Below are 10,387 nucleotides of genomic sequence, written 5' to 3'. Positions count from 1 at the left end.
AAGCTCACAGGGGGCAGCGGGCCCGGACCCGCACTCTCCGAGAGCTCCTGCGGACAGAGACATGTGAGGGGAGAGAAGCCTGGGGAGCCGGAGGATCCGAGGGAGCTGGGGGGCTCTGGAGAGTTGGGAAATCCCGAGGAGTTGAAGGATCTCGGGGATCTGGGATAATCCCAGGAGGCTGAGGGATCCTACAGCAGCTGGGGAATCCCGTGGAGACAGGGGAGCTGGGGGATCAGAGGGAGCTGGAGATTCTCAGCCTGCCCCACGTCCAGGAGGTGAAAACCAGCCCAAGGGTCTCCCTGTGCAAGCCACGGCCCTGGCCACGCTGCAGCCCCTGGGGGTGGTTTGGGACATGGCAGGTGTGAGGTGACAGTGGGGCCGGTGGAACCCGAGGGTGAGGAGAGGGGCCAGAGGGGGTGTGGGGCTGCTCAGGGGCGTGTGCACATCTGTGTGTGAGTGTGTGAGCCCATCTCTGTGTGTGTGAGTGTGAGTGCACATCTACATGTGTGTGTGTGTAGGTCTGTGTGTGTGTGGACACCTGTGTGTGTGTGTGCAGGTCTCTGCAGGGCTGTGCACACTCGTGTGTGTGTGTGTGTGTGTGTGTGAACGTGTGTGCAGAGGTCTCTGTGTGCAGGGTGCATGTGCTCATCCATCCGTGTGCACATGGACGTGCACAAGCAGAGGAGGGTGGGGCCATCCCATAGTTTCCCACCCAAGCCCGGGGTCCCAACCCACCTCAGGGACTGCCACCTGCCACCCCTGTCCCCAGCCCCAGCCATCAGAGCAGGGCCAGGTGCTCCCCCGGTTCTGGGCACCGTTCATGTGTTCTGGGTGCCCCTCCAAGGTTGTGGGTGCCCTCTCAGGGTTCTGGGTGTCCCCAGGGCCGTGGGTGTCCCTGCCCCCCCTGCCCCCCTCACCGTGTCTCACCAGGGAGGTGCCGCCGGTGTCGCGGTGCGGCCGCGGGCGCGTCGGGCTCTCAGAGCTCTGCACTGCTCGGGGAGTGGGGACACAGGCTCTGCTCCCCCAGATCTGCCCCATTCCTGTCCCCACTGTCCCTGCTGTCTCCAAGGCCTCCACCTCACTCCCTGGACAGGGCAGGGCCAGCACATCCTCCCCTCTCCTTGTCCTTTCCTGTCTCCTGCCCTCAGCCAGCACCGTGCTGTGCTCCTCACCCTGGCATCCATTTCCCAACGCCGTCCTCTCTCCCAGCCAGACCACCAGTGGGATGCTTCCCCTCTGCCCTTTTATACCGTCTTTGTTCATATGACAAGCACGTGGAAAAACAGAGCAGAGCTCGGAAAAAAGCTCCTTAAGATGCTTTAATTCAGTTTCCTGGATCCCATGACTGAGCTCGGCCTCTGAACGAGGTCTCATGACTGTGGCACGCAGGCCCCAGCCATCAAAAGCCTCATTTATGCCCCAAATGAGACTTAAACCCCTCTTGGCCCTCACCCGACATCTCCCATGCCCAGCCTGGGCCCATGTGCTCCCCTGGCTGAGGGCTTCAAACGGGCTGGAGGGACACCTGCCCTGACCCTGCTCTGCTCTAGCTGCAGGAGGGACTTTGGGGACACTCAAGGCCTTGGCTCTGCCTGTCCCCTCCAGGGAAAGGACACTGCAGAGTCCTCCTCCAGATACCAAAACCATCCAGCCCTGTCCCCCACCCAGTGAGTGCCCTTCCTTCGCCCCAAACTACAGCATCAGTGGAGGGGACAGAAGTGCTGTCCCAGAGGCTCGTGGCCCAGTTTGGCCCCAGATGGGGGTTCTGTGCCCAGGACCCCAGCCCACGCCCTCTGAAGCCCCTACAGTTCTTTGTAGGGGTGAGTGCTCCTCTCTTCCTCCTCACTCCAGCTGCTGAGTGAGGATGGAGCCTCCATCCTGGGCAGTGACAGATCCAGACCCAAAGCCCTGATCCCAGTCAGGGTTCCCCACCATGGAGGTGGCACCCAGCAATGTCCATGTCCATGGACTCCCATATTCCCGGCCTAGACTTTGGGGATCAGGCTGAACGCTACTGACCTTTTGCCTTTGTTTCAAACTGAGACACAGGAAATACAACCTCGAGCCACCTCAAGATCCCCCCAAACCCAGCTCTGAGCCATCCTGCTGGAAAGGCAGAGCTGCCTTGAAGCTCAACAGGAAACAGGCAGCAGTAAGAGGATAAAAATACCCTGGGTGCACACAAAATGTCTCTGTGCCAGGATTAGGGAGCCCTGGGACAGTGGGGCCATAGGGAGCCAGGCTGGGCGGCTTTGGCTTCCCACACACGTGAGCCCAAGGCTCCCAAACCACCTGGCCACTGCTGGCAGAGGGATGGGGAAGGAAGGACTGGGGGGATGTGCAGGGAGAAGCAAGACATCCCAGCTCCTGGACCCCAAAATCCCCCTGGAAATGAATGAACACCACTCCAGAGCCATCCACATCCTCAGCACCAAGGAAGGTTCATCCCTCCTCCTCTGGAACACCCTGCTCTGGTCCTGGGGGAAATGAGGGATGTGTGGGGAGCAAAGGGTCTTGTGCCCCCCACCTCGGCCTCCCCCAGCTGCCAGCCCCAACAATAGGTGCATTGGAGTGCTCGGAGCATGGGGGTGCAGTGAGCCCCCCCGTCCAGCCTCTGAGCCCCTAAGGAGATTAAATCCCTCCTCACATGAGCCTGGCGGGCCCCAGGGCCTCGTGTCGGGGAGGGGACACCAGGAGGACAGGGAGGGGACACCAGGAGGACAGGGAGGGGAAGGGCAGAGCAGTTTTGCTGTTTGGGCTAGGGCCAGGGATGTCCCAGGGGCAGGAAAACACACAAACAACTCTCCCCAGGGGTGTAAGAGCAGGCACTGTCCCAAAAATCACCAACCTGAGCCTCTGCCTTTCCCTGGGGCAAATTTCCCATGTGTTGGTGTGAGGATTCTGTGGGCCACTCCTGAACTTGCCCCCATGGCCAGTGCATCTCCAGAATCACTGAGGTCTCCACACAGTTCTGGTCAGAACTGGGCATGGAGCAAGTAAAAAATAAGGTTTGCTCTCCCCAGGATCACCCCATGTACTCCAGGACCACTCTGTATCCCTGGTGTAGAGCAGGCCATGGGGATGTCCCCCTTCCCCTGTGGCACACCTGGCCCCCCACAACTCCTGGAAGGCTGAGACCATCCTCCACCTCTGCACTCATGGTTCTGTGGGATCCCCTAATGACAGGGGACAGGGAAATGGGTTCCTATTATCCCCACGTCCCACTGGACACAGAGACCTTTGCAGCCTGGTCCCAGGGGCCAAGGGCATCTTCCCCACTCCTGCTGGCACCCTGGGGCTGCCCAGACCCCAGAGGAGGGTGACAAGCCAACGACAATCCAGGAAATGTGCTGAACAGGGGGAAAGTCGAGGGACCAGACACCCTGGAGCCGGGTCATGGGCAGGAGCCCCCAGGGGTACCCAGGGAAAGGGCACACACGGGTGAAACGTTAAACCTCTGCTCTTTATTTGCTGCCTAGTTTCCTCACCCCGTTCCCCAGGCAAGTGGTCCAGAGGAGGTTTTCCAGGGGTGACCCGAACACCAGCAGTGCTCTGGGAAGGCTGAGCAGCGCCAGACTGGAGGAGGTGTGGGGCAGGGGGGCACCTCCTCCATGCATCCCCATAGTCCCCGTGGGGACACGGCTCTGCCCCAGCCGCAGGGTGAACACCGGGCACCACTAGCGCTGGTCCCGGGAAAGCTCCATGGAGAGCAGGAACTGCCACCTCCTCTGTCCCACCCACACGGACACCGGGAGGGGCCGGGCCCCAGCCCCTCTCCAACTCGCCTTATTGCTATGGTCAGAGCAGCAGAGCGGCCGGGAGGGACTCGGGGCTTCGCCGGTTTGGGAGAGGAGACGAGGACATGTGTGAAGCCAAGGATCCACCATCAGGGTGGGCTCATGTCTCTGGGAAGGGGCAAGGAGGGAGCTGCCGTCTCTGGCCAGCCAGGCCAGTGGTGCCAGCAGCGCCGGGGCTGGCACCAGCAAGGAGGAGAGCTGTGCCCATGTCCAAGAGCAAACACTGTCCATTCCAGGGCCTCCCACCCTCTCCTGAGCCTGAAGCTGAGGCTGAACAAACTTGTTACAGCTCCAGCAGCAGAGACTACGAAGAGCTACTGGGAGAACTGGAGAAACAAGCAGAACCCCCTGCCTGTCCCTCTGGCTAGTTGCGTTGGCTGGCCAGCTCCTGGGAGATGAATTTCCGAAGGCGCTCGAGGTACTGGCTGTAGAGTTCAATGTCATTGTGCCCGGCCCCGTCCACCCACAGCGGCTCCACAGCCTTGGGGCAGCGCTCGAACAGCGCCAGGCCGTGCGAGAAGTCGATGACTTCGTCCTCTGTACCGTGGATGATGAGGACAGGAGAGGTGATTTTGGAGATCTTCTCGATGCTGCCAAGAGAGTGGATGGGGAAGAGAGGAGAGGGGGGGGTAAGGACAGGGAATGAGACATTTCCACTCCTCCTGCCCCCAAAACATCCCCTGGGAGAGGGACCAGGAAATGCTCTTTGATCATAGCAGAGCACAGGGACAGGGAGGGACACAGGAGTTTCTGCCAAGGAAAAGATCTGTCCCGGTGTGACAGACAAGGAGCAGAGAGCAGTGACAACATCCTCGTGGGACCTCGGCAGGGCTGATGGGAACTGCTGCAGGACAGCCCATCCCTGTCGGCATCAGCCCTGCTAGGCTCTGAGGAAGGGAAGCACGGCTGGTCCCAGCCCAGTCCCAAAGGCCACGCGAGGCCAGCAGGATGCAGAGTGTGGGCTGGAGGCTCCCAGCCACAGCTTCCGGCTTGGGGACTGTCCCTGGGGCCCCACTGGCCTGGCTGCAAGGGAGAGGCAAAGGAAGAACTCGTCCTCTCAGCACTGCTCCTGCCATCTGAAGAGCAGGAAAATCCCCAAGGAATTACTCCTGGGGGACAGAGGGGTCCCAGGGACACCTGACAAGGAGCACAGTCCCAAAGCTGGCAGGCAAAGTCACCGTGACAGGGTGGCCAGGAAGTGATGCCACAGGGGACTGGGGTACACACGTGGCACAGCCCTCAGGAAGGAGCACAGTGACCCCAGGGAGGGGTACAACTCCCAGACGGCACCAAATACACGGTGAGAAGATGCCGAAGGGGATGATTAAACCTATCACGAAAAATGGCCCATATGTCCCATGCTCCCTGGCTGTGACCAGAGGTGTTGTGGGCACTGCCTCACCAACCCCCCATGCCCTCTGCCCAGGGCACTCACTTGGGGAAGGCATCGAACCAATAGGTCTTCTTGGTGTCGGGGAAGGCGACGCGCATGCCGGAGGTGAGCGGGGAGTGCAGCACGATGGCCGCGCACTCGTAGCGGGAGGCCAGGTCAACCGTGGGCACCGTGCCGATGCTCTGTCCATACAAAATGATGTTCTCCGGGCTGATCCCGTACCTGGCAGAAGACAGGGCAGCTCAGTGTCAGGCACATCGCCAGGAGATACAGCTCAGGGGTTACTCTGCTCTGGTCACTGCATCCACAAGGCTCCTGGCAGCGTGTGGGGTCTGTCCCCCTGACCTTCCCCCAGCTCCTCATGGCTGGGCCCAGGGCAGTTCCCTGCACTCCCAAAGGACCAGAAAGCAGCCAGGGCTGAGCTGCCAGGTGGGTGGTGTCAAGGCTTTTCCTCACCTCAGGTCAGGGTTATAGGGTGTTCACAGACCCTGGACTGCAGCCGTGTGGGGCAGCCCCAGCTCTGGGTCACACTGCAAGCCAGGCCCGAGAAAAAGGAGGCAGAGCATGGCATGGGGCTGCACCCCAAACCTGGCAGGGGAATCACAGCTGAGCCTGGCAGTGAGACAGGAAGCACAGCTTGTACCAAGTTCATGCCCCGCAGCATCCCTGCCCCTCAGATCCCTCAGTCGCTCCCACTACAGTTTTCCAACCACCCCTTCCTGTCTCAAGTGGCCCAGGGTTCCCCTTCTGAGAGATTTCCTGTTTTCCAGACTGCTGGAGCACAGGGTTTTGCTGAGGGCAGCAGGGCCCTGCTCCCGGCCCCGCTCACCGTGTGCGCAGCGCCTGCCATGCAGCGTCGATGTCGGAGTAGAGGTTCCGCTCCGAGGGCTTGCCCGTGCTCACGCCGTAGCCCGAGTAGTCATAGGAGAAGATGTTGCAATTGATGCGGGTGCCCAGCCCGATGTAGAAGCTGCTCATCTGCCCCAGGTCCACGGCGTTGCCATGGGAGAAGAGCACCGTGTACCTGGGACACGGGTACAGAACGTTAACCCCAGGCTCGGCCGCAGTGCCGGAGCTCGGGCACGGATATCTCCAGCCTTGGGGGCCAACAACCGAACTGTGGGACACAAAGGGCCAACACCCCTCTGGCCACCAAGGAAGGCCCTCATGACACCCTCAGGGCTATCCAGACCCTTCTGCTGCTGGAGCCAGGGGCTCACTCCCAGTGGGAAGAGGCAGCTTGAAGGCAGGAGATGATTCTGTTCAAATTTTTGAGTCTATTTTTGGTAAAAAGCTCAGGATTTGGGGCCGTTTGCCCAATGGGGATTTCAAGTAAGAATTTTGACAGCGGGTTTTTTCTCTCCTGAGCCTGGCAAGACACCAGATGCTGAGAGAGAAGTGAATTGTGGGAGTGACAAGGCACAAGAAATTTCCACCATAAGGGGAAAAACAATGCTAATCATAAAAATTAACACTAATAGCAGATTGATGGGAGCTTGGCTCCCTTCTGCTAGAGGGAGGGAGCAGGACTCACTCCCGGCTGAGCCCCTGCAGCTGATCCGAGGGGGTCTGTGGCCAGACTGAACCTCCAATCCTGGTCTGGATGCCCAAGGAGCCCTAGCTGGAAGTCAGTGACAGGATGAGCTGCGGGAGGTCAGACAGCCAGCAGCACCTGGTATCCCACGCTTTGGGAGGTCTGGTTCCCCCCAGCCCAGGTTCTCCCCTCCAGCCCTGAAGCCTGGGATGCCGGTCCTTGAGGACCTGTTGTTCCTGGGAGGATACAGGAAAGGGGTCAGCTGGGGTGACCTGGCCTCCCTCTGCACCTGAACCCCCCAAATTGTGCCACTGCTTGGGGAGCAGCTGCCAAGTCCCCTCCTGTCTCCTCCAGCCCAGGCACTGGCAGCAGGAGGGGGGCTCCATCTCACACTCCAGGGTACCTCTCCAGCTTCCCAGTTCATAGACCCAGGGGAGTGACCAAACCCCTCCTGGCTTTCAGTTCCATCATTCTTTTCCCTGAGGAATCAAATGTCCCTATGAATTTGACTAAACCATGGCTGGCACGGGCAGCTGTCCATCCCCATGGTCACCGCAGGGCTGGGGACAGGGAGAAGAAGCAGCTGGTGCAGCCACCCTGGTGTTCCCTGAAAACCAAGCTCTGTGCAAACAACTGGAGCGTTGCGTCACTGCTGTGACACTGGCGGATTGTGAGACGGCCTGGGGAATCCCCACCTCCCTGCAGCCTCTGCTCCTGCTTTAACCCCACTCCCAGTACGGCCACAAGCCAGACCGGTCCTGGGAGCCCAGCTCGCCCAGGCTGCCTCCAAAGCCCTGCGGCAGGGCCAGCTCCTCCAGTGCGGGTCAGCCGAGGGAGAAGAGGGGACAGGAGCCCCCAGAGTGGCCCCAGCCGCGGCCAGCCCAGCAGAGCCCCAGCTGGCACACCCACGGGTGACTCACCTGGCGCCGGGCACGCAGCGGACGTACATGCAGCCGACGCGGTTCCCCCGGCTGCTCTTGGTGACGAACACCTCGATGTTGTCCAGCTCCCGCTGGGAGTACTGGAAATCCGCCCGGTCCTTCAAGTGCAGCTTCCAGCGGCCCGCGGCGCCTCGCAGGGAGCCTGTGCTGCCCACGGGCTCGGGCTCGGGCACCATGGCGTAGGTGGGCTCCGGGGGCAGGAAGGCGAGCTTGGCCGCGATGCGGCTGGGGCAGGGCGGGCAGCAGAAGAGGCAGCAGAGTTGGCTGATCGACAGCCCGTTCATGACGGCGGCGAGGCGGGAGGCGGCCGCGCCCCGAGCGAGGGAGGATCCGAATCGGACAGAGGCCGGGAACGACGCTGGCCCGCAGACGCCCCGTCCTCAGCTGGCCCTGGGCACGGCTGGCGCCGGCCGTGCAGCGCGGGCCGGGGCGGGCGGCGGGGCTGCCGTGTCCATCTGTCCGTCCGGCGGCTGCAGGGGCCTGCGGGCAGGGTGAGGGCCCTGAGTGCTCTGTCCCCTCTGTGACAAACGTGCTCCCTGCAGTGTCTCCCCCCTCGAGCACCTCTGCAGCTCGCAGCCCCCACCGAGCCCACGCAGCACCCCCCCTCCCCAAAATCAAACCTCCTGCCACATTCGCCAGCCCCCGCGGGCAGCCCACGCAGAAAGGGTGAGGACAAGCGCAGGATCACACACACACCACCCCCACAGCAGCCACACGGCTGATGGGACAAAGGACACGGCTCCCCCGGGGCCACCTAGGTGCCGGCACAGGCGTGCAGGAGTGCAGAGCTCCCGAGGAAAAAGGGGAAAGGGGAGAGAAAGAAAGAAAAAAAAAAAAAAAAAAACCAACTATTTTCTGCAAGTTTGGGCACAGGCTTGAGCTGAGGAATGTCAAACCAGCCCACACCCTGAGGAATTCACTCCATCTGCTTCCGAAGGGCTGGGAAAGGGGAGGAAAGGGTGGAAGAGGGATATGGCACTGAAGCTGCGATATGGCACTGAAATACGCGGAAATACTGGGAGTGAAGGGATGCCCCGTACCCCAGTGGGAGCCAGGCCCCTTCGGGCCGGTGACCATTCATAGCGGGGTCAGGGCCGGTGTCACACCTGGCACGTGGCAGCCCTGCTCCTCCCAGGTTTGGCACACCGTGTGCCACTGGGACCAGCACTCCCGGAGCAGATCGGGGAGTTAGTCCAGTGGCTGCACACCTGCACGGCGAACACGCGGGGAGGTGACACTACAGGTCACTAACATTGTGTGTCACACTCGTGTCCTGCGTCTTACACGCTGGGACAAAGGCAGGCACCAGCTGAGGACACCCTGCCGTGGGCAGGCAGCCCCACTCAGCCCCTGCCCTCGCCCCAGGCCTGCTGTGGGGCCCGACACACCGCACACACAACCGACCCCACACACATCCACAGCCACAGAGAGGGGATCCATGCTGTACCCAGCCACTGACCTATGTGGGGCTCCCCAGCACTGACTGGTGGGTGCTCCCCCCTCCCCTGACAGGCATAGGACCCCCACCCCGCACACACGGACTGGGGTGGGGCTGTGGGACCCCTTTTGGCCTCCCTCCCACCACTGACCAACTTACCCGTGTGGCACCCCCACCACTGACCAGAGAGTTCCCCCCCTCTCTGTCCATTGTGGCCCTCCCACCTTGCTGACAAGCATGGAAACCCACGCCCAACTCACACGGACCCGTGTGGGCCCCCGCGACTGCTGTGGGCCTCTATCCGCTCACTGATCGCTGGGGGACCCCCCCCAAACACACACTGAACAGTGGGACTCCTCCGCGGTCACTCTGTGTGTGTGTCCCCCACAGTCCCACTGAACCTGTGTAAGCCCCTCGAACCCCCCACTGACCTCCTCGAGACTTCCCCCCGACTACTGAGGGACCCCCATGAGCACACAGTGACCCGCGTGGGTCTCCCTCTGCCCCCACCGCCTGCTGTGGGACCGTGAGCCTCTTCCGACTGCTGGAGGAGGGTCTCACACACACTGACCGGTCTCCACCTCCACTGACCGGCGTGGACGTTTCACCGGGAGGGTCCCACACCCTCAGTGACCTGCGCGGGGCTCCCTTAGACATAGACTGACGCCTGTGTCCCCAGCACACTGATCAGCAGGGCCTCCCTCGAGTGCCGGGGCCTCCCCTCCCTCTGACCGCGCTGTGGGACCCCCCACCAACACACACTGACCGCCCCCTCCGCCCGCTGCACCCCGATCCCTGCAGGCTCCCCCCGCCTCGGCGGTGTCCCCACCCGCTCCCCCGGCCCATGTGCCCGTCCCTGCCCGGTACCTGCACATTCTCCCGGCCCCCCGGCCCCGCTCGCTGCTGCCTTGAGGCCCCGCGGCCGTTGCGGCCTCCCAGGCGGGGGCGGTGCTGGCCCCGCCCCTACCGGAAGTGACGCAATCGCTCCGCGCCCGTTGCCATGGGAACAGCGCGGCCGCCTCATGGCGGGGACGCGGCGCGGCCCTTCCCTCCTCAATCCCTGGATCCCAAATGGGGCTGGAAGGGACCTCTGGAGATCATCCAGTCCGACCTTGGCAGGGTCACCTGGGCTTGAGATGTCTCCTGAGAAGGAAACTTCCCCGCCTCCCTGGGCAGCTGTGCTGTGCTCTGCCATCCTCAGTATAAAAAATGTTCCTTCCTCACGTTGAGCTGGGACTTCTTGTGGTTCAGTTTATGGCCATTGCACCACTGAAAGGAGACTTG

General features: G+C 62.0%; 1 protein-coding gene across 1 annotated transcript; it reads right to left on the bottom strand.

Annotated features, from left to right (window-relative positions):
* Positions 1–3,442: 3,442 nt before the first annotated feature.
* Positions 3,443–10,100, bottom strand: ABHD17A (abhydrolase domain containing 17A, depalmitoylase). Its single transcript, XM_014884397.2, has 5 exons — positions 9,971–10,100; positions 7,645–8,145; positions 6,020–6,214; positions 5,233–5,412; positions 3,443–4,387 (listed from the first exon to the last, which is right to left on the bottom strand). Exons 2-5 carry the CDS (start codon positions 7,947–7,949, stop codon positions 4,162–4,164), a joined length of 906 nt encoding a protein of 301 aa, XP_014739883.1. The 5' UTR covers positions 7,950–8,145; positions 9,971–10,100; the 3' UTR covers positions 3,443–4,161.
* Between the last annotated feature and the right edge of the window lie 287 nt (positions 10,101–10,387).

This window comes from Sturnus vulgaris, chromosome 26 (assembly GCF_052056855.1).
Source record: "Sturnus vulgaris isolate bStuVul1 chromosome 26, bStuVul1.hap1, whole genome shotgun sequence".
Classification (NCBI taxonomy): Eukaryota; Metazoa; Chordata; class Aves; order Passeriformes; family Sturnidae; genus Sturnus; species Sturnus vulgaris.
Note: the sequence above shows the minus strand (reverse complement) of the source record. Positions and strands in the feature narration are given on the sequence as shown.

Coding starts and splice junctions, on each gene's coding strand:
- ABHD17A (XM_014884397.2), bottom strand. CDS start 7,949: ATGAACGGGCTGTCGATCAGCCAACTCTGCTGCCTCTTCTGCTGCCCG. Junction 6,215..7,644: donor CGCTGCGTGCCCGGCGCCAG/GTGAGTCACCCG, acceptor CCCGTGTCCCAG/GTACACGGTGCTCTTCTCCC. Junction 4,388..5,232: donor TGGTTCGATGCCTTCCCCAA/GTGAGTGCCCTG, acceptor CTCTCTTGGCAG/CATCGAGAAGATCTCCAAAA.